At 54.8% G+C, this 22,065-nt stretch overlaps 2 protein-coding genes across 20 annotated transcripts; both read right to left on the bottom strand.

Moving 5' to 3' along the window:
* Positions 1-3,359: 3,359 nt before the first annotated feature.
* On the bottom strand, positions 3,360-9,618 carry LAT (linker for activation of T cells). Of its 10 annotated transcripts, none has more exons than XM_022588434.3 (11): positions 8,732-9,618; positions 8,528-8,555; positions 8,368-8,402; positions 8,016-8,100; positions 7,818-7,882; positions 7,548-7,725; positions 7,382-7,476; positions 5,693-5,755; positions 5,440-5,518; positions 5,284-5,358; positions 3,360-3,622 (listed from the first exon to the last, which is right to left on the bottom strand). In XM_022588434.3, exons 1-10 carry the CDS (start codon positions 8,832-8,834, stop codon positions 5,328-5,330), a joined length of 762 nt encoding a protein of 253 aa, XP_022444142.1. In that variant the 5' UTR covers positions 8,835-9,618; the 3' UTR covers positions 3,360-3,622; positions 5,284-5,327. The 10 variants fall into 10 exon arrangements, with proteins under 10 accessions (XP_022444142.1, XP_022444138.1, XP_022444140.1 ...); XM_022588430.3 differs by having other exon boundaries at positions 5,456-5,518; XM_022588432.3 differs by lacking the exon at positions 3,360-3,622 and adding an exon at positions 3,641-4,121.
* A 98-nt stretch (positions 9,619-9,716) lies between these two features.
* SPNS1 (SPNS lysolipid transporter 1, lysophospholipid) lies at positions 9,717-17,648 on the bottom strand. Of its 10 annotated transcripts, none has more exons than XM_022588421.3 (13): positions 17,554-17,647; positions 17,015-17,305; positions 16,851-16,916; positions 14,942-15,078; positions 13,645-13,796; positions 13,482-13,548; positions 12,528-12,673; positions 12,066-12,221; positions 11,590-11,779; positions 11,164-11,229; positions 10,794-10,892; positions 10,329-10,500; positions 9,717-10,055 (listed from the first exon to the last, which is right to left on the bottom strand). In XM_022588421.3, the coding sequence occupies exons 1-13, from the start codon at positions 17,573-17,575 to the stop codon at positions 9,961-9,963; spliced, it is 1,659 nt and encodes a 552-aa protein (XP_022444129.1). In that variant the 5' UTR covers positions 17,576-17,647; the 3' UTR covers positions 9,717-9,960. The 10 variants fall into 10 exon arrangements, with proteins under 10 accessions (XP_022444129.1, XP_022444132.1, XP_089752092.1 ...); XM_022588424.3 differs by having other exon boundaries at positions 17,015-17,219; positions 17,554-17,643; XM_089895966.1 differs by having other exon boundaries at positions 17,015-17,219; positions 17,571-17,642.
* Positions 17,649-22,065: the final 4,417 nt, after the last annotated feature.

The following is a 22,065-nucleotide window of genomic DNA, read 5'->3' as shown; positions in this document are numbered from 1 at the left end:
TCTTTCCTATTAGTTCCACTGAAAGTCTCAGGAATGTGTCTCATTGGCCTAAATTGGGTCATGTGCCCCTCTATCAACCAATGACTGTAGCCAGGGGGATGGGATATAATGATTGGTCAATCCTGGGTCACATGCACATCTAAGATTTCCTAAGTCCCACCTGAGCCACATAGACATTTCAAATCCAGGTGGCGTCATTGGAAGAAGAAGGCATGGATACTGGCAAGGAAAAACAAAAGAAGTCCTCTATAGATGTTAGAAGGTGGCCGGCAAAATGCTAATAACATTTTTTAAAGTTCTAAAGTCAGGGCTTCCCTGGTGGCGCAGTGGTTGGGAGTCCGCCTGCCAGTGCAGGGGACATGGGTTCGAGCCCTGGTCCTGGAAGATCCCACATGCCACGGAGTGGCTAGGTCCGTGCGCCACAACTACTGAGCCCATGAGCCACAACTACTGAGGCCCGTGCGCCTGGAGCCCGTGCTCCGCAACGGGAGAAGTCACCGCGATGAGAAGCCTGCACACCGCAACAAAGACCCAACGCAGCCAAAAATAAATAAATTAATAAATTTATTTAAAAAAAAAAGTTCTAAAGTCAAATACATTTGGGGAATACTAGATTAGGTAAAGAGAAACAAAGGTTTCTCACAGGATCCCTCAGAGCCATGGACTCAGCAAAGTGCACTTGACTCTGCCAGGAGGATTTAGAGAATGCACTTTCCCCAAACTCTCCTGAAAGCAGAACGCTTCCTTGAGAAGCTTCTCTCGGGACTCATGCGCCACACACTGCATTTTGCAAAAAAATGGCACTGAATACCACAAACGGCCCGAGCTCTTGCAGCAGGCACTGTCGATGCCTTGTCCATGGCCCTCCTCACCATTTCAGGGCTCACTGGCCCACGCATCTGCCGGCACCTGCCTTCCTCTGCTCCAGGCTTGCTGGGGCCACTGGTGCCCACTGTGCCCACATGAGTGGCAGGCCAGAAGTTCTGGAGAATTAACAGCCCCCCTTTCCCTGGAGCCACCCTCAGTTGGTGAGTAATGGGCGAGGTTGTACAAATACCCCAGCTCCCTCCCCAGGCAGGATGGCTCATACCCACCCACTCCACAAGGCCCCAGACTGCCCCGGCAGGGCTGTGCCCCAGTTGCCCACATGGGTAACTGGCTCTATAATGCATCCTTTGTTGGCTGCCTTCTCTTTCCTGTCTCACCCCCCTGTCAGTGTTTTTGGGACCACCTCCCAAATAAACTATTTGCACTGGGACCCTTATCTCAAGGACCGCTTCTGAGAGACCCCAAATCAATAGAGCTGTTACCTTCCGATGGCCTTTACAAGCACCCAATTTTCTCCCCAGCAATTCCAGTAAACATTGTCTCTCACTTATCACTAAATCTACCTTTCCTCCAGCAACGGACTTCAAGAAAAAATCTGTTTCTGCTCCCTAGCTGCAGGGATTCTACCTACTGACCGCCCCACTATGCTAAGAACCCCAGCCCAGCCCCATAGACCTCGTTGCCTTGACTATCTGTCCCTCCTGGCTCATCCACTGGTGGAAGCAAAGCCACATTCTCTTGCTGATCCAAGAAACACCAGTGGGAAGCTGCTTCGTGCCTCAGGGCACACCCTGCCCCCAATCCACCAAGGTAAGGACCCAAAGTCACCTTGGACTTCCCCAAGCCTCACGGCCCACGGCCAACCCATCACCACGTCCTTTGCTTCTGCCTCCCAAACATCCCCTATTCTACCACCTCACTCCACGGCCACCACCACGTCTTCAGCTAGCCCACCATGTCTCCTGTGGATCTCTCTAGGAGCCGCCTCACTGATCCCACCTCAGGGCCCTGGCCTACGTTGCTCCTAAAGCCTGGAGCGCCATATGCAACTCACCTACTTGGTGTAGACAGACCGGCCCCTCTCAGCCTCCTGTTTACTGCCTCCTAAAGCTGCTTTACTTTTCTGCCTCCATCCACTGCCCCCTTAGGTCTTGGCCTCTCTTCTTATTACAAAATCATTCAGATTTGCAAACACTTGAGAGTCACGTATCATACACCTCTGTATCCAACCCTGCTTAATACGAACAAGACATTACACATATCATGGAGGCCCTTCCTGAACTCCTTCCCAGGTATCCTCCCCCTCTGGCCCATGGTAGCCACCCTCCAGAGTTTGATATTCCTCATTCCTTTGCCCATCATTTTTTTCTTTTTTTTGGCCGCGACTCACGGCTTGTGGGATCTTAGCTCCCTGACCAGGGATGGAACACATGGCCCATGGCAGTGAAAGCACAGAGTCGTAACCACTTGACTGACTGGGAATTCCGTCCTTTGCCTATCTTACTATCCTTGCATATATGTGTATCCCTGGACAACATGTACAGGTTTTTCATGTTTTTAGGTTTATATAAATAAAACACTTGCTTTCCTTTTCTCACTCCACCTTCTGCTGGTGATATTTATCGGAGGTGACATGTTGCTCCAGTCCACTGATCTTTCTCTGCTGGTGGGTCTCCACGGTGTCACTGGACTGCAGGCCCTCCGTCCACTCTCCCAGTGACGGTATCAGCTGTGTCCCGCTGTCAGCCATTACAGTTTGCCCTGAGCCCCCTGGACCTACCCCTTAGCCCATGTGCTGCTTTGTCCAGGTTTATACCCAGGGATATGCTAGGCAAAGGGACACACCATCCTCAGCTTGACTGATGTCGCTAGGTTATTCTCAAGGTGGTGGCACCAATATGACCTTGTTGGTAAACTGTTTCTGTCCCTCAGCCCAGGCATGAAGGTGCCTCTGCCCTTTTCTATTTCCTCCAAATAAAATGACTTGGACTTCCCTGGCGGTCCAGTGGTTAGGACTCCGCGCTTCCACTGCAGGGGGCGTGGGTTCGATCCCTGGTTGGGGAACTAAGATCCCACATGCCGCACATCGGCCAAAAAAAAAACCAAAAAAAAAGACCATGCCACCTGTTGATGTCCAGCTTGTCCAAACCCTTCCCCAGACCTCCCTCCCCCACTTCTCCAACAGGCCTCTCACAACCTCCCCGCCTGGCGCAGCGGCTCCTAATACAACACTCAGAGCAAGGGTGCTGGCGGCAATGACTCTGGAGGCCAACAGGCCCAGATCTCAGCCCAGATTTGCCACTGCAAATCACTTTTCCTCTCTGAGCCTGTGTTTCCTCACCTGCAAAATGGGGATACACACAGTAACTGACAACAGGGGCGTGACAATGATGAAATAAGCATGGAAATGTGGCAGGTGCTCCATAGAGGAGCTGTTGCTGTTACCTTTGGAGGCCAGAGGACACCAACAACTTTGCATCCCGCTCAGGACTACTCTAGTTGTATGTGACAGAAACCCCAAATCAAGCTGGTTGAAGAAAACTGGTCATTTATTGGCCCAAGTAACCAGAGTCTGAGGGGATGTCTGGCTTCAGGTGTGACTAGATCCAGGCATTCTGACACCACCAGGAAGCCAGCCCTGCCCCCCTCCAGGCCTTCTCTCTTCCATACTGGCTTCATTCTTGGGACGCTCTCCAGGTGGGGGCTCCAGGACCATGTTCTCCCAGCTTCACAACTGCCATGAACAAAAAGCTTCTCCTGGGCTTCCCTGGTGGCGCAGTGGTTGAGAGTCCGCCTGCCAATGCAGGGGACACGGGTTCGTGCCCCGGTCCGGGAAGATCCCACATGCCGCGGAGCGGCTGGGCCCGTGAGCCATGGCCGCTGAGCCTGCGCGTCCGGAGCCTGTGCTCCGCAACGGGAGAGGCCACAACAGTGAGAGGCTCGCGTACCGCAAAAAAAAAAAAAAAAAAAAAAAGCTTCTCCTTCCTGACACTTCCTGCTCATGTCCAGCGCTGGGCCTCACTCTGGCCAGGTTGTCACACGCCCGCATGGGGGCCAGTCCCAACGACCAGGGTATCCACCAGACCCTCGTACTCAGAGGGGGGCGGTCTTGGAGCAGCAGCAGTAGAACCACTTGGGAGCTCGTTAGGAATGCAGAGTCTCAGGCTACATCCCAGATGGACTGAATCAGAATCTGCATTTTCGCAAAACCCCCAGGTAAGTCATCTCTAAGTCACGTCTGAAGAGGACTGTGCCCGTTAGCTTTTTCAGTTGCTTAGACAATTTTTAAAGTTCTGTTTTATTAAGAACCACAAAAAGTAAGAATTAAGAAAGCCATTTGAGGGACTTCCCTGGTGGCACTATGGTTAAAAATCTGCCTGCCAATGCAGGGACCACAAGTTCAAGCCCTGGTCTGGGAGGATCCCACATGCCACAGAGCAACCGGGCCTGTGCGCCACAACTACTGAGCCTGCGCTCTAGAGCCCATGCTCCGCAATGAGAAGCCACCGCAATGAGTAACCCCTGCTCTCTGCAACTAGAGAAAGCCCGTGCGCAGCAACAAAGACTCAATGTGGCCAAAAACTAATTTTTTTTTAAAAAAGCAAGCCTTTTGAGGTCATCAAGTCCACCCCCTTGTTTTAAAGATGGAGAAACCAGGGGCCAGTGGGGAAGGGTCTTGCTCTAGACGCCCACCCAGCGCTTCCCCACGCCCTGTTCTCCCATCACCTCAGCCATCGTCTGCCACTTCCAAGGACTAACTCATGAGGAGATGCACCTGAGCCCCAGGACTGCCAGCTGGGCTCAGAACTGCCTCACTCAGAAGGTGACGCGTCCCAGGCTTCGTTCAGTCACTCACACATACCTGGTCAGGACCCTCGGGAGCACAGAGGGTCTGCAAGGATGGAGACACATAAACACACACACGCGCACACACACGTGCGCGCACACACACGCGCACACACACACACACACACACACACACTCAGGACCTCGGACACAGCCCACCCTCACCCTGACTCCGACCCACTGGGCCCCCCAAAGCTAAGAGCGCTACAGACCACAGCAGCCTTTATTCTGTTACAGAGCAGGGCTGGGGCCAGGGTGGCTCGTTCTCAGGCTGCGTCAGAAGGTGCAGAGTACTGGGGCCACACAGACGGGACCCCGAAGTGACAATAAGTTAGGGGGAAAGTTCTCAGGCTGTCGTCAGGCTGGAGGCGGGGCGGGATGCCGAGTGGGGGCCCACAGAGCCGCTGCCGGCTGCTCAGCTCAGCACTCCCAGGCAAGGCTGGCTCCAGACCCCACACGGCCTCCCACTGAAACACAGCGGGGCAGGGACAGAGGGAGGGGTACAAGGTCAGGAGGTCGGTGGCGGCCACAGGGGCCCCAGACTCAGAGAGGAGAGGGCGGGGAGGGCCCACAGGCCCAGGGCAGGGCCGGGCCGGGTGGGCCTCTCACCGGGCCTTCAGTGGATCTGGAGATTCTCGTAATCTGGAGCTTCCTCACCCTCCACCTCCTGGGAACTCCGGCCGGCTGCGAGGGAAAGGAGGTTGGTCTTCAGCTGACAGGCCATCCCGCTCTCCTCCAAGGCAGCTCCCCCAGCGTCTGCCCTACCTCCCCCGACACACACCAGGCTTGGTCCTCGCCACGGGCGGCAGCTCCTGGGACACGTTCACGTACTCCCGGCTCCCATCTGTGGGGACAGGTCAGAAGGAGGGACGGCCATACCGAAAGGGGGGCAGGCCACACTGAGGGTGAGAGAGGAGGAGGACGCCCAAGCAGAGGGTGAGGAAGCCAGAGAGGGGGCGGTGGGCACCCTCAAGGCCGGAACGGGAGTGAGGAGGGAAGGCAGACCCCAGCCACTCACCCAGAGACGCATCCGCGCTCCCCTCGCTCTCAGGGACATTCACGTAATCTTCCCCCGACTCCACTGCAGGAAAAGCATTGGCGCCCACGCACTGTTACCCAGACCCCCCGAGGCAGACACCCAGAGGCTCCCAACCGCAGCCCCCAAAGACTTTCGACATAACCAGCCCGAGGCTCCCACACGCAGACCCCCAGAGACCATCCCCACTGTCAGCCCCAGAGGGAGGCAGGGAGGGCGGTCCGGACCTGCCACGCGGGTGGCGATGGAGAGAAGTAGGACGACTTGACCAGAATTGATTAGGGGAAACGGAATTGTGGGAGGAGAGACAGCAGGCCCCAGCGTGTCCCCCAGGCCGGGGAGCAGGGCCGGGGAGCGGCTCGGGGTGGTGGGGCTGGGCGACACGTGTGCGGAAGGAAACAACACGCGGGACTGGGCCGAGTCAGAGGCGCCATCAGCCCTGCCGGCCCTTCCTCCTCAGCCAGGCCTGCCCTCACCCCCCTCTCCTGTCCTTGTCCCTTCCTAGCGCCTAGCGCCATTGACGACATCTTATTCTTTCATGTGTTGACTTATTTCTCCCTGAGGATGTGGACAAGGCAGGCTTCGGAGTCAGACTGCCCAGGTTCAAGTCCAGCTCCAGCATTAACTAACTGTGCAACCTCAGGCAAGCTACCTAACCGCTCTGGGCCTCAGTTTTCTCATCTGTAAAATAGGGTGAGGAACGGTACCCACCGCACAGGGGTGTTGTGAAAACAGTGAATTAAAATAAGCCCTGTCATACCGTAAGTGCTGCCAAGTTTCTGTTAAATAAACAGATCCTTGTACAGATGGGACAAGTGTGGGGCAGGAGGGGAAGGGACAGGATCAAAAGCCCCTGGGAATTGTGACGTTTAATATTAATAAGTTAATACACATAAAACTCTTAGTAGGGCATGTAGTAGGCCTTCAATAATGTTAGCTGTTTTAATCACAGCTCTGCCTCATTAGATGTGATTATATCAGGGGCACCCAGTAAATATGATGGATGACTGAATGAGTGAATGAATGAATGAAAATAAGCACTTGGACTGATGGTCTGGGGCTCAAGAGAGAGGCCGTGAGTTGAGAATCAGGATGGCACATGAAGCCAGGGTGTGGAAGTCAAGACCCAGAGCAAGTATAGAGAGGAAGGAGAGGAATGGAACACTGAAGATCACAAGACACTTAGAAAAGCCTCCAACAGGCAGGATGGAACCAAAACGAAGAGAGAAAAGCAGCCCAAAGGAAACTGAAACAACACAGGAAGCAGAAGAAAACTTCCCAAAGAAACCCCAAAAAAGACGACCTATAATCAATATCCTTAGAGATTTACGAGATGATACTGCCTTTGTGAGACAAGATAGGAGGCTATGAAAAAGGAACATTCAGAGATGAAGAAAGGGCTTTTGGACAAGAAAGACGAAAGCACAGACTCAAAAGAAGAATAAAGTCAAGGAAATCTTGCAGACAATAAAAGCAAAAGACAAGGAGGGAAGAGAAGAGAAAAGGTAAGGAAATCAGACGATCGGAGCCGGAAGTGCCCCTATCTGAAGGACAGAAGTGCTAGAAAGAGAGAAGAGAGAAAATGGAGGGGGAGCAAACATCCAGGAGGAGAGGGAAGAGCCGAGGGGCCGCAGCACAGAGGGGCGGGGAGCGGTCAGAAGGCCGACTCACTGGAGAAGGCGCTATCTCGGAGGCCAGGGTTGCTGGACGCAGGAGCTGGTGGGACGGCGGCGCCCGTGGCCGGGACGTTGTCAGGAAGCACGACCCTGAGGGGAGCCAAGGAGCGGGTGAGCAAGGAGCCCCGGCCTCAGCTCCCACCTCCCGCCTGGCCACTCACAAGTAGCCCTCGGGATAGTCTTCCTCATCCTCATCTTCGTCCGCATCCTCACAGACTGCCTCTGGGGTGGGTAACGACACAGGGTCAGCGGAGCCCAGGACAGGCCCCAGCCTCCTCCCACCCAGGGCCGCCGGGGCCCCTGACGCACCCTCGTTCTCATAGCTGGCCACGCTGTTGGCTGCAGAGAGAGCAGGAGAGGGAGGCTGAGCTAGCTCAGAGGGGCCTGTCCTCTGCCTGGCCCCAGCCCCACAGGCCCGGCTCCACGCTTACCACCATCTGAGTCCTGCTGGGAAGACGGCATGCGGGGGGAGCCTCCGGGGGGCTGTGGGGATCTCCTGGGAATCAAAGGTCAGAGGGCAGGCTGGGGTGGGGCTCTGGGGCAAGAGGGATTGCAACAGGGAAAGAGGCCCCCAATCCAAGCAGGTGAGGGGGTAAAAAGGGGGATTTGGAGGGGAAGCGGCCACTTACGGGATGCGGAGCAGGTCTGGCTGGCTCTGGAGCAGGTAGGTCACAGGCGGGTAGGAAGTGGCTGGTGGCCAGGGGGCGACAGTGGCTGAGAACACAGGACCAAGCTGAAGGAATGACTCCAAAGCTCACGGCCCTACCCTGGACGAGGCCTCGAAGGGCAGACTAACCCCCGACACCCCTGTGCCCTGGACAGGCCTGGTGGGGGGGGCACCCATCTCCCTCCCCACCCCCAGCTCAGGTCAAGGCCATGTGGGCAGCCACAGGGGGAAACTGAACAAAGGCACACACTCTCCCACCCACGCCAGGAGACGCTCCCCCCGCGTCCAAGGAAGGTGACCCTCCATGTACTCACGAGGCGGTTTGATCACGATGCTACTTGGGGTCAAACTAGCAGGAGGGACACAGTTTGGGTAAACAGCTGGGAGAGGCCCCAGACCCCATCTCAGTCCCCTGGGGCCCAGCCCTGCATGGGGTATTGAGGGAGACACCCAGGGCGGACGGGGCAGACTCACCCATCGGAGGCAGCAGTGTCATATGAGCCTGGGGAAGAGAGGGCCCGTGAGGCAGGAAAAGGGGGTGACGAGGGCAGACGGTGATGGAGTACGGGGCTCTCAGCGACTCGAAAGAGTTAAAGAGGGACAAAGGAGTTGGGGCGTGGGGTGAGGATCCCTGTCGGTGTGTCTGAGCACCTGGACACCCCACCAGCACCCACTCACCTGGCAGCTCTCGGCAACGCACACACAATGCCATCAGCAGCACAGCCAAGAGAGGCAGCAGCAGGAGGCCCAGCACAAAGAGGACCAGGCTGACTGCCTCCATCTGCAGGGGAGAGCGTGGACCGGGCCTAGCTGCTCGCCGCACACCCCTCGGGGACAGAGCAGCAGCGGGGCAAGGGCCAGGCCACAAAGGGTACAGGGGCCGAGCGGGCACCAGGCTGGGAGCCTGGTGGGGGGCAGCTGCGCCCTCCTCGGGGGCTCCCTGGGTCTCCTCCCCTCAGCGGGCGTCAGCGCAGGCTCTGGAAGACCCTTGAACCCAGGGCGGTCAGGCCCTGACCTGGAGTCTGGCGCCAGCCACCCCTACACAGACCCTGTGCCCCAGCCCTACCTGCCCCTGGACTCTGCGCCTGCCTCTCCTCAGTGCCTGCCTGCCTGTGGCAGGAAGCTGTGGTGAGCGCCGGGTGAGGGCAGGAAATCATCAGGGCTCAGCTGGCTGCACCCTCCCCCTTCCCACCCCCACCCAGCCAGTGGGGAGGGGGAGGAGGCGGCCTCAGGAGCCGGCCTGGGCCCTCAGGAAGGGTCTGCTGGTTCCCGGGACAAGGGGCAACTCAGACCAGCGGGAGGAGGAAAAGATACTTGCAGGCCAGCCAGCTGCCGTGCCCTCCACAGCGTGGCTCAAGGAGGCGGCAGGGAGGGAGGCCCTGACACCAGGAATTCTGAGGCGCCCAGGGCGTGCCCACCCCACCTCACCCTGGCCGGCCTGCCAAGAAGGGTGGGCTCTCGGGGAGACATGGGCGTAAGCGACTCCTGGTCACACCGAGCCAGCTCACTCCGCCCCCTCATTCACTGGCCCAGAAGGGCAGGGATTTGCCCAAGGGCCCGCAGGAGTGACCCAACAGCCCCTGGGAACCTGGGACTAGAGAGGGGGCGTTCCCTGCAATCCAGGGGTCACTAGCACCCAGAGAGACTCCAGCAGGCACTTGGGGTCTGGCTACAAACTTTATTCAGTTACAAATAGCACCGAGCCCCTGAGGCTGCTCCAGTGGCGGGGGATCCCCCTCCCGGACCCCCAGAATCCCCTCTTGGCCACCTGTGTAGTGTGTAGGAGCTGGAACATGGCCCAAGGCCCCTCCTAGAAAATGGGCCAGCCGAGGATTTGGGCCCGGGCACCTCCTGGGGTGGGCCCAGGGCCAGCTGTGGTAGATGTGCAGGTAGCAAGCGGCGACCCCTCAGATGAGCACACTGGACACGGGGACCCGGGTGGAGCGTCCTCTCTGGGGCACCACGATGCGGTCATCAGCAGGCCCGGCCTCACGCAACAGACCTGTCGGGGAGGGATCAGAGCCAGGGCTGGATGGACAGACAGACACAGGGCCAGGGAGGGGACAAACAGGCACTAGCAAATGGATGGGGCAGCAGAGACACACAGTGGGGCATCAGCTCGTGGGACAGGGAGACCCGAGGCCGAGGGAGGGGAGGGCTGTGGACTGAGGGCTGCCAGGGACACAGGGCTGGGTGGGCGGATGGATGGACAAGCAGGCAGCATCATGAAGTTAGGCAAGGAGCTGTGGACGGACAGCGGGGAGGCCCGACCGACCCTGCACGTGCAGCTGGGCCCGCCGGCGGTCGCCCTCAATGAAGATGGCAGCGCCCAGGAAGGCTGCGCCGCCCAGCGCCCCCATGAAGGCGCAGAGCATGAGCGAGAACTGCAGGGCCCGGAACTCAGACAAGAAGGAGGGTGGCCAGCCCTGGCGGAGGCGGTCGGAGATCTGCAGGTAGACAAGGAAAGAAAAGTCAGGAGAACGGAGAGGAAGCCCCTGAACTCCAGGAGAATGAAGAAGACTTAGGCCTGGACCTTACCGGTAGAAATCTGACAAGACAAAATCGTGCCCACCCAGCTGAGCCTCTGAGGTGAAGGGTGCCTGGCACAGGGGACTCGGATGCCTCACTAGGGTGAGACCCTCTAATCTGGCCTGTGCTCAGGCCACTGGCCGCCAGCTGGTACTGGGAATGTGGGGTCCCCCGAGCCCCATCCCAGGCCCAGCCAAGGGACCGTGCTCACCAAGCCAATCAGGTAGGGGCTCCCAGCGTCACCCAACAGGTGGGACAGCACGATCTGAAAGGCTTCAGCGGTGGAGCGTCGTGTGGGGATCACCACGTACTGGGAGGAAAGAGGGGCAGGAGACAGAGGGCGGGGACAGGGCCAAGGCTCAGCCTAGGCTGAGGTCAGGTGAACCCCAACTCAGAGGTGTGGCTGGGGTGAAGGGCAGGGCGGGTCCAGGCTACAGGCCCACCTGGGGTTGGACTCTGAAGTCAGTCCAGGGCTGGGTTTTGAAGAAGGGGTGAAGGTCACAGTTCAAGGCAAGTGAGGTCCCCTGCCCCAACTCCCTGCTCCCATCAGCCTCTGGGGTAACCCTGGGCCACCTACTCACCAGCAGAATGTCAGCCACAATGGCCCAGTTCATGGACAGCAGTGTCTCTCCAATAAAAATGAAAATCTGGGGGATGGGAGGTAGGCGGTGAAGGAGGGGGAACAGGGGTGGGGCGTTGGTCTCATCACAAGACGAGCAAACACATGGAGGGTTCACTAGGTACCAGGCCCATCTATTAACTCATTTAACCCTCACAACACCCCTAGGAGACAGTTGCTACTATTATTCCCATTTTACAGAAGATGAAACTGAGCACAGAGAGGTTAAGTCACTTGCCCAATGTCACACAGCTAAGAATGGCCAGAGCTGAGATTCAAACCCAGGCATTCCCACTCCAGAGTTGGCTCTGACCCTAGTCCTGCCCCAGTGCACCATTCCTCCAACCTGGACCCAGAACACCCCCTTAGACACCTGCTGGCTACTCACATAGGTGGCCACGATGCTACCACGGGCACAGGCGAGGGACAGGAAGAGGAAGGGTGAAGAGCCCAGGAGGCCAGCAGCACAAACCAGCGGGTCAGCCCGGGGGTTGGAGCGGCGGAGTCGGCGGCTGATCTCCACGCCCAGGCCCACACCCAGGACCCCGGTGAGGCAGGTGATGAGCCCAAAGATGAGGCTGGAGGGAAGGGGAGGGGCAAGGGGGCTAGCCTCACCCCCATGGCCCAGAGAGAACGATCGTCCATCCCGGCCACCCTCACAACCCAGGTCTATCCAGGCACAGCACCCCATGGTTCACAAGAGGAAGGCACCTATTCCCAGACTAGGAAACTGAGACCCTGGGAGAGCAAGTAGCTTGTGGAGTCAGGATTCACACTCTCCTTGCCTGAGTCTGAATCACAGACTCTCTCCACTTCATCCCCTGCCACCTGCAGGGCTACCCAGACCAGACCCCATCTGGGTACCTGTCAGAGGAAGAGCAGGAGTCTCCAGGAAGGCAGGGGGGGGTCTCCCCCAAGACCACACGGGAACGCAGCAAGAAAGCAGGAGCCCAAAGAGCCAGGGAGCCCGTGACAAAGGCCACAGCAGTGAAACCAAGGGAAGACAGGATGAAACTAGGACTGCAGACATTTAGGAGGGAGGAAGTTAGACTCCACTGAGGTATCGGTGTCAGAGACCTCTCTTCTCCCTCTCTGGCTTATTTTAATAGTCAGGGCACTGAGTCTGGAGGCTGTACTGGCCTCCAGGATCTGGGCCTGTAATTCAAGCAGTTGCCATAAGGGGGCAGTGGCGACAGAATTCCTGGCCTTAGGGTAGGGCCAGCTGACAGAAAACAGAACAAAGACCACACCCATGTAAATCTCAAACTAGACCTCAGGGCCTCCCTGGGGGCCTCAGATGTTGGGTTAGGATGGAACGGAACTCACTTTCTTGCCAGAGCCCTCAGATCTTCCCACCACGAGGTGGGGCTCAGGGGTGGTGAGTGTGAGTGGCGCTCCACAGCTCCCCTTGGTGGCTCCCGTACTACCAGGAACAGCAGCAAAACAGCCAGCACTCCTAGACCTGGTGTCACCTGGGGAAAGAGTGGGCTTCAAGAAAGGCACAGACGGGGAGACACTCAACCCTGGGGGCTGAGAGAAAGTGAGGGTGTATAAAAGCAACTCAGGCCCCAAGACCTCGAACACCCAGTGAGTGCCTGCTCAAGGAAGCTGAACCTGTGGTTGAGGGGAGGGGGTGACTGCCACTAGGAAGTGTTTCTGTTTCTGCAAGCCTAACTGCTCCCTCTTTAGCAACAGCACCCTAATTTTCTTTTGGGAAACCACTCCCCCCATTTCTCTCAACCCATGTGGTTCAAATAGGGTGGGGCTTGTAACCCAGACTTTGCCAAGAGTAATGTTAAACCTCCCAGGCCTCAGTGATTGAGTCAGTGCCAGCATGTGACCCACGGTTCATCTAATCAGACACCGTCCAGGACTACTGCTCAAGGATCCAGGGTGCTGAAGTTTCTAAACGGGAAGATAAACACGTGGAGCTTTCACTTGCTTGAGAAGGAAGATAACAGAGGAAAGTAGAGCTGAGAAAAGGATGATCAAATTCCTGTGACACTGTGGGAGTCCTGCATCCAGCTTTACCTGAAGCTCACCCTGGGACTTTCCATTATGAGAGCCAATACAGTCCCATTTGGGGGTTTACAGTCGTACAATGGGCTTCTATCACCTGCAATCGAGTTTTACCTAGCACGTGGCTTCGCAGTGAGGGCAGCTAGGCTGCCTGCAGGCTTGGCAGAGTGAGCACTGCCTTCGAAAGGGGGTGTCTGACGGTAGAAAGGGGGAGTCAGTGAGTGCACCGCTAACTTTTCCCCAGGCCGTGACCCGACTCACCCGCAGAGCCCAGTGCCAGTCCCCGGCCACATCCTTCACTTTGGAGCCTGCAATGTAACCCAGACCACTGTGGGAAGGGGGTGGGGGAGGAGAAGAGACGGCTGGTCAGTCCCGTTCCAGGCAAGGCCCTTCTGCCTCCCCACCAGGCCCGAGGTCCACTCACCTGCCCACAGGGATGGCAAAGTAGAACACGCTGAGCATCCGACTCCGCTGGTCTGCCACGAAGAGGTCAGCGATGAGGGTGGGTGCGATGGTGGAGTAACTGGCCTCCCCGACCCCCACCAGGCCCCGGGTCAGGAGGAGCAGCCAGAATCGCTGGGGAACGAGATATGGGGCAGGTGGCACCCCGCCCTGCAGCCAGCCTCCCAGCCTCCCTCACCAGCCAGCTCTGGAGAGGTGGCAGGGATGGCAGGAGAGGCCTGCGTTTTAGAATCAAACCAAACTGAGCTTGAATCTTGGCTCCACTACTTACTAGCTGTGACTCTGAGAAAACAACTTAACCTCTCTGAGCCTCAGTTTCCTTATCTGCAAAAGGGGGATAATAACAACTTGTTCCCATACCTATTGTGAGAACTGGACAACAAAAGGTCTGTTCATTACCTTGCACCCAGTAGGTACGAAATAAATCTTTATTTCTATCTTGTCCAAACCACCCAAGACACCCCAACAGTGAATAGTGATCTTAGGCGGGGGTTTATTTGTCTACCAGAGACACCAAAGCTAATAACGAGGCACAATCACCCAAGGAGAGTGTGTAGTGTCCGGGGCTGAGGAGACAGAGTCCCAGGTAAGAAAGTGAGAACAGACAGAGGTGATTTCAAAGGAGCAAAGAAGCAACAGCCAGGGAGGCAGGACGAAAACCAGAAGAGGGGGTCACAGAAGTTAGAAGAGAGTTTTCGGAAGGAAGAAGTAGGTCAACAGAGCCAGAGGCTCCCGGGAGATCCAGCGAGAACAGGACTAGGAAGTAGGAGCTACAGCTAGCAACTGACAGGGCACTGCTGACTTTGGCAACAGAGGGACGGGGGCAGGTTAGCCAGCAGTGCTCAAGCGGGGAGTGGGAGGAGAGGAAGTGCAGGCAAAATGAGAGCCTCGCCCCAGCTGCTCCTTCACCCAGACTGGAGCTCCCCTCTGTGGAAGTCTGACTAGGAAGAGGAAGACGGACAGAGGGCAGTCCTGGTAAGGTCTTTCCTGTGATAGAGAAATGTGTGTGTCTAGGTGTGCAGTGGAAGGAGGGGATGATGGACAGAAGAAGGTTCTGGAAGAAAAGGGGAGAGGATGGGGTGGGCAGATAGCTCAGGCAAACAGGGAACAGAAGACGGCACGGACCAAGGGAGCGGCACAAGTCCCCGGGCCCAGTCTGCAATGACTCCAAAGAGCAGCAGCAAACACTGATGGGGGAGTCAGGGTTGGGGGGAGGAGGGGGGGGGAGGGCAGAAGCAGGAGCCACTGTGGGACCTCACCTCTCTGGGGATGAAGGACGACCCCAGTGTCACCAGGGACCAGAAGGCAATGCCCCCGCACATGAGATACTTCCGATTGTACCTGTCACCCAGGTAGCCAAACACAGGTGCCAACACCATGTAACTGGAGATGAACACTGGGGGGAAGCAGAGAGTCACAGCCCAGCCCCAGTACCCCTAGCCCACCCCCAAACCAGCTCAGGGAGGGTGAAGGGGGGCAGGAATAACTCCCAACCCTGAAACTATCAGAGCTTCCTGCAAGCGGGAGTGGGGGGAGGTAGTAGTTGTCCAGCCCCAGCTCCAATGTTCTTCAAATCTTCCATTGTAGAATGGATGGCCCAGCTGACTCATGCCTTCCTCCTACCCTGGTCTGCAACGCACTTATCTGATCTAGCCTCTCCCTACCCCTCCAACTTCATGCTTATCCACTTTCCCTCTCTGTACCCCAATGGCCCAACTGCCAAGTTCAATACCACCTTAAGGTTTTGGGCACCTGCTGTCCTCTCTGGAATTGTCTCTCCTCTCCCCTGAGCTCCACAACCTTGGCTCCTTCACCCTCAGCTCAGAAACCTTCCCAACCACCACATATCCAGTCTCTATCACAGCTACTCTGTCTTCTTTTACATAGCAGTTATTTCTATAGAAAATTATCTCATTATTAGTTTAGGTTTTCAGGGACTGTTGCCCCCCTCATGCACAGCAAAATGTTGGCTCCAGGAAGACAGGACTGTATTGGCCATGACTGTGTCTCCATCACTTAGCACACTGCCGAGCACAAAACAGGTGCTCAACAAACATGTGTTGAATGAAAACGTGAAGAGGGTTGCCGAGAAAGACCTGGTGTTTTTTTTTTGTTTGTCTGTTTGTTTTGCTGAGCCACGGGGCATGTGGGATCTTAGTTACAGGACCAGGGGTTGAACCCCCGCCCCCTGCATTGGGAGCACAGAGTCTTAATCACTGGACTGCCAGGGAAGTCCCAGACCTATTTCTTCTCTAACTCAACAACTCTTTAGAGATTTGCAGACCTGGACCTATGATCCCATTCTCATTCCATTAAACTTTGGCTTAAATAACTTCAGTTCCTTGGTGGCCTGGAGTGGAGCAAAGAACACTGCAAGACCTGGTTTCAAACTCCTCTTCTGCCTCGAACTTGTTGTGTGACCCTAGGCAAGTCTTAACTCCTCTCCAAGCCTCAGTTTCTTTATAAAAATGTAGATGATACTACCTACTTTCTCTATAAAACAAGACTAATAACTCCTTGGCTGATAAAGGATTAGAAGACAATGGGGGTAAAACGTCTTGCGAAATTCTTTGGATGTTATCAGTACTTCCTCCAGGGCCTGGCACATGGTAGGTGCTCAGAAATGAAGGAAGGAGGGAAGGAAGGACAATAGGACTTGGCCTTGGCTTTGCCTTTCCCATAAATCCCAAAGTTCTGAACAAGTAAAACTCCCCTCCTCCCCTCCTAGACAGCCTCTTCTGCCATTATTTACTGGGTGCCTACCATTTTCCAATGCTGTACTATGCGCTTCACAGGCATTATCTCATTTAATCCTCACATCAGCCCTATGAGGTGAGCCGGGGTTATTACTAGTTCCAGCTCACAGACAAGGAAAGTGAGGCTTAGAGAGGTTGAGGGCCTTGCCTACCATCACATTAAGTGAAAAGCTGGTATATAAACCCAGGTCTGTCTTAACTGTTATACAAAACTGACTCCCTCTTTAAATCTCTTTAAATGTGGTGTCCTAATCGAACAGGACAGCCTCAGGGCAGAGCCATGGCCATCTCCTCCCCTAGCTCAGCCACCAGACCTCCCAAAAATAAGGCCCCAGGCACGCCAGCGTGTGGCCCCAACTGGGGTAGAACAGAAAGAAGAGGTGCTGTGTGCCCAGGAGGGGCCTCCACTCACCCGTCTGGATAAGGCCAGAGCTACTGTCTCCGATGTCGAAAAACTGCTCAATGTCCGGAAGGACGCCTGGGAAGGAGAAGACTCAGGGTGGGCTGGCCGAGGCAGCCCCACCTTCGGGACCCCACTCCCATCCCCCTTTCTAACTTTCTCCCAGAAGTCAGTACCAGCCACGGTGAAGCGGTCCATGTAGTTAAGGAGGTTGATGTAGCACAGCACGGCCACTATGAGAGCCGAACGGCCCGAAGACAAGCCCGTGATGCGCTGCAGTCCCTCCCGGTCTGGGACTTCGAGATCCTCGGACTTCGGGTTCCCCATGGACCCAGGCAACCCCGGGGTGCCGGGCGCAGGCCCGTCGTCCGTGTCATCCGCCTGGCTGAGGAAGGGCGCGGTGTCGGAGCCGGACATGGTCCCGGGGGCCGCGCCCGCCCGCGCTACGGTCCCACCGACGATCCCACCTGCGAGGGGAGGAGGCTGGAGAAAGGAGGATGGAGGGAACCCAGGCGAGGGAAGTGCGCTCGGACACCGAGAGGAGCTTGCCCCGAAGCACAGAGCACGGGGGATGGAACCCGGGCTCTATCATGCGTCCCCGCCCCGGCAGACACACCGCGCGGAGGGACGAGTGGAACTCCGGTGAGATCAGAGACAGGAACGGGTTGAGGAGAGTCCGATCCCCCGCCCCCTCCCGGTTGAGGCCACCCCTCACCCCGGGTAGGAGCCCACCGCATTCGCGGTTGGTCAGCCCCGGCGCCGCACCACCGCCGCCGCCATGTTGTCTAAGAGCCGGTCATGTGACACTGGAGCAGGGGCGGGGGCGGTGGACGCCACTGCGGGCCGGCCCCTGACGCGACTACGGAGGCCGCGCGCGCCCCTGCGGTTTTGCCGACGTTCCCGCGTCACGTGACTGTGGCCGGTCGCCACGGTCCTCGGCTGCGTTCCCGCCGTGACAGCCGACCTAAAGGTGTCTGGGTGAGCTGTTACAGTCCCTCCCACTCTGAATCTCGGCTTCCTTATCTGCGACGCTGCTTGGCAGACTTCTTACTGAACGAGATCAAACGAGATAATGGAACCTTAAAAGATTCTGGAAATACAGTAGTACTGTAAATATCTCTAAACGTGCCAACAGACAGTTGTGTTTTTAAAAATTTATTTATAGGTATTTTTTGGCTGTGTTGGGTCTTCGTTGCTGCGCGCAGGCTTTCTCTAGTTGCAGAGAGCGGGGGCCCCTGTTCATTGCGGTGCGCGAGCTTCTCATTGCAGTGGCTTCTCTTGTTCAGGAGCACTGGCTCAGTAGTTGTGGCTCGCAGGCTCTAGAGGGCAGGCTCAGTAGTTGTGGCGCACGGGCTTAGTTGCTCCATGGCATGTGGGATCCTCCCAGACCAGGGATCAAACCCGTGTGCCCTGCACTGGCAGGCAGATTCTTAACCACTGCGCCATCAGGGAAGTCCCAACAGACAGTTCTTACTCTCTTCCCCACGGTGTCCGGTTGGGGCTTCATACGTGCTCAGTAAGTGTTGGATGAATGAATGAATGGTGAGCAGTGGCCCCCGTCCCTACCCTTCGGATTCCCCAACCCAGCTGAGCTTTCCCTGCAGACGTTTAAGAAAGTGTCCCCAGACCCCACCGGCCGCGTCTGGAGCCAGTTTTTCCTCACCTCCAACTTGCGCCCTCTGATGGTCTCACTTGGAACAGCCAGGGGCTAAGGAGACTCCTAGCCATGGACGGGGCTCGACCACAGAGCCCTGGCACCAAAACAGCTTTGTTCCTGAGTGCCTCGTCGCCCCAATCGCCAAGCTACAGCTAATAAACATACACTCTAAGTAAAGTTAGTGTAGTTCTATGCAAAGGCAGCTTCAAGACCCCTCTTCCAACCAGACCTCTTAAGTCCCTCTGCCGAAATTCTAGAGTCTCATGTTCTTGGGACCCCCTCAAGAGGCCTTATCAGAAACTCTTGAGTCACTGTCCTGCTTGGCGTTGCCCCAGGAGTACTTCACGTTTCAGAACCTTAAGCCTGGTCTCCCTTTAGGGTCTAAAGGAAAGAGATGGAGAGGAATTTCAGATTGTAGTCACTGAATTTCCTCAGTAGTATTGAGCAGCTACTATATGCCTGACATTGTGCTGGCTGTCAGGCAACTGCAGATTTACCTACCCTCATAGAGCTTATCTGAAGGAGCTTTTGCATGCAAAAGGTGCACCTGTGAAATGAAAAGGCAAGCCACCGATTGGAAGGAAGCATTTGCAAAGCATGTATCTGACAAAGGACCTCTATCCAGATGTATAAAGAACTCTTAAAACTCAGTAAGACAAAACCACAATTTTTTAAGTGGGCAAAAGATTTGAACAGACATCTCACAAAAGAAGATATATGCATAGCACAGGGAGATCAGCTCGGTGCTTTGCGACCACCTAGAGGGGGGATGAGGAGGGTGGGAGGAAGATGCAAGAGGGAGGGGATATGGGGATATACGTATGCATATAGCTGATTCAGTTTGTTATACAGCAGAAACTAACACGACACTGTAAAGCAATTATACTCCAATAAAGATGTTAAAAAAAGATATATGAATGGCCAACAAGTATATGACACCATTGGTCATTATGGAAGATAGAATTAAAAACACATTAAGATACAACTATACTAGAATAGCTTAAAAAAATAAATGCACTGGGACTTCCCTGGCAGTCCAGTGGTTAAGACCCTGCACTTCCACTGCAGCGGGCATGTGTTCGATCCCTGGGTGGGAACTAAGATCCTGCATGCCGCAAGGCGTGGCCTAAATAAAGAAATAAATACCCTGATAAAGTACTGGAAATGATATGAATGTTTGTGGGAATGCAAAGAGTACAGCTACTTTGAGAAACAATTAGGCAGTTTCTTTAAAAATTAAACATACAGGGCTTCCCTGGTGGCACAATGATTAAGAATCCGCCTGCCAATGCAGGGGACACGAGTTTTGAGCCCTGGTCCGGGAAGATCCCACATGCCGCGGAGCAACTAAGCCCGTGCACCACAACTACTGAGCCTGCGTGCCACAACTACTGAAGCCTGTGTGCCTAGAGCCCATGCTCCACAACAAGAGAAGCCACCGCAATGAGAAGCCTGTGCACAGCAACGAAGAGCAGCCCCCGCTCGCCACAACTAGAGAAAGCCCGCACGCAGCAACGAAGACCCAACGCAGCCAAAAATAAATAAATTAAAAAAAAATTAAACATACACTTTCCATATGACCCAGCAACTCCACTACTAGGTATCTATCAACAAAAAATGAAAACATATCCAAACAAAAGCCTGTATGTGAATGTCCATAGAAGCATTATTCATCATAGCCAAAAAAATTGAAAAAAACCCATGTATCCATCGACAGGTGAATAGTATATTCATACAGTGGAACACTGCTCAATGATACATACAGTATGGGTAAATCTCATAAACACTGTGCTAAGTGAGAGACCCCAGACACAAAAGACTGCATACTGTATTATTCCATTCATATAAAATACAGAAAAGGCAAAACTAATGTGACAGAAAGCAGATTAGTGGTTGCCTGGGGCCAGGGGGAGGAGGAGGTACAAAGAGGCACCAGGAAACGTCTGCAGGACTGTGGACATTTACTAAAACTCATTGAACTGTAGACTTAAAATGAGTGAATGCTGAGGCATGTAAATTAAATTCCATTAAGCTAAAAAAAAATAAAAAATCTGTAGTCCAAACACAGTACCTCTGGACATTAATGAAAATAAAACTTTCTGGTTATAAAGACAAACATTTTGATGCTAATTGGTTTTGGCAAATGGGAAAAATATTTGGTTCTTCCCCAAGTATAGGTGACATTTATTTATTTATTTATTTATTTATGGCCACGCCTGCATGTCATGCAGGATCTTAGTTCCCCCACCAGGGATCGAACCTGTGCCCCCTGCAGTGAAAGTGCTGAGTCCTAACCACTGGACCACCAGGGAATTCCCCCAGGTGCCTTTTTTTTTTTTTTTTTTTTTGGCTGAGTCAGGTCTTAGTTGTGGTCCACGGGATCTTTATTGAGGCATGCAGGATCTTTTCGTTATGGCACGCAGTCTGGGTTTCTCTCTAGTTGTGGCGCTCGGGCTTCTCTCTAGTTTTGGCGTGTGGGTTTTCTCTCTTTCACCCATGCGCGTGGGTTCCAGGGCGCATGGGCTCTGTAGTTTGTGGCATGTGGGCTCTCCCCGTTGAGGCCCGCAAGCTCAATAGTTGTGGTGCGAGGACCTAGTTGCGCCACGGCATAGGGGATCTTAGTTCCCTGACCAGGGATCGAACCAGCGTCCCCTGCATTGAAAGGCGGATTCTTTACCACTGGACCACCAGGGAAGTCCCCCCCACCCCACCCCCTGCCCAAGGTGCCTTTTAATTTTATGGATCTCTCGATTAAAATTCCTTTAAGTTCAGATAAATAAACATATCTGTACAGTTCTCTTGGTTTCAACTGGAGCCCAACTTTTGCTCTATTCGCTTTGGAAATTGTGGTTTGTGAATAAGTACATGTGGAATTTCTTGGAAAAAAAAGTTCATCCATGACAAGTGCCACAATAAAGTCTGGCATATGGGTATTATAAGGACCTGATAGCAGGGGCATTTGACCTGGTCAGGGAGGTTTGAGAGCCTCTCTGAAGAAATGGTCCCTGAGCTCTGCAAACAAAAGAAAAGCAAAGAGCATTTTGCTCAACATCCAAGTCTACAAAGATTAACCTGCTGCAGCAGCTGAGCAACAGCGCACTCGGTGCTTCAGATGCAGAGATTAAGCAGATAACGGGATGAAGCACTCTGCTCCAGACGGAGGAAATTAAGGAGAACAGGATGCTTGTGCTCTGGATAAACAGGCTTTTAGGTAGCTAATATGCATTTCAGGAAGAATTTTAACGAACCCAGCTTCTTGCATCTTCCCATACATAGAAAAGCACTATAATCATTAACTTGAGAAAACTGCTCTTTGTGACCGGCAGTAATCTTTTACCAAAATGTATATTGATTGCTTGTACTCCCTGACCAAAATATTTACATGTAAACTGGTCTCACCCCCTACCTCTTTGGAGCAGTTTTTCAGAGCTATCTGAGAGGCTGTCTCCCAGGCTATAGTCCCCAGTAAGTCCCTGAATAAAACCTCAGATGTGGGGGAGGGGCGGTCATTGACTTTCCAGGAGGGAAAGAAGAGCAGTCCAAGCAGCAGAAAGCATGTGCAAAGGTCCT

This window comes from Delphinapterus leucas, chromosome 15 (genome assembly GCF_059928025.1).
Source record: "Delphinapterus leucas isolate spDelLeu-1000000601 "Yukka" chromosome 15, BTC_Dleu_Yukka2, whole genome shotgun sequence".
Taxonomy (NCBI): domain Eukaryota; kingdom Metazoa; phylum Chordata; class Mammalia; order Artiodactyla; family Monodontidae; genus Delphinapterus; species Delphinapterus leucas.
Note: the sequence above shows the minus strand (reverse complement) of the source record. Positions and strands in the feature narration are given on the sequence as shown.

Bases quoted from the DNA above. Each gene is read 5' to 3' on its own strand.
- LAT (XM_022588430.3), bottom strand. From the start codon at position 8,834: ATGGAGGCAGTCAGCCTGGTCCTCTTTGTGCTGGGCCTCCTGCTGCTG. The intron at 7,726-7,817 runs GTAAGCGTGGAG...CTCTCTCTGCAG, and splicing joins CCAGCAGGACTCAGATGGTG to CCAACAGCGTGGCCAGCTAT. The intron at 5,519-5,692 runs GTGAGTGGCTGG...CTGTCCCCACAG, and splicing joins GAGCGCGGATGCGTCTCTGG to ATGGGAGCCGGGAGTACGTG.
- SPNS1 (XM_022588420.3), bottom strand. From the start codon at position 17,430: ATGATAGAGCCCGGGTTCCATCCCCCGTGCTCTGTGCTTCGGGGCAAG. The intron at 11,780-12,065 runs GTACCCAGATGG...CCTTCCCTCCAG, and splicing joins TCCTGCTCTTCCTCTGACAG to CCTCATCTTTGGGCTCATCA. The intron at 10,501-10,793 runs GTGAGCACGGTC...GTCTACCTGCAG, and splicing joins GCCCCTACCTGATTGGCTTG to ATCTCCGACCGCCTCCGCCA.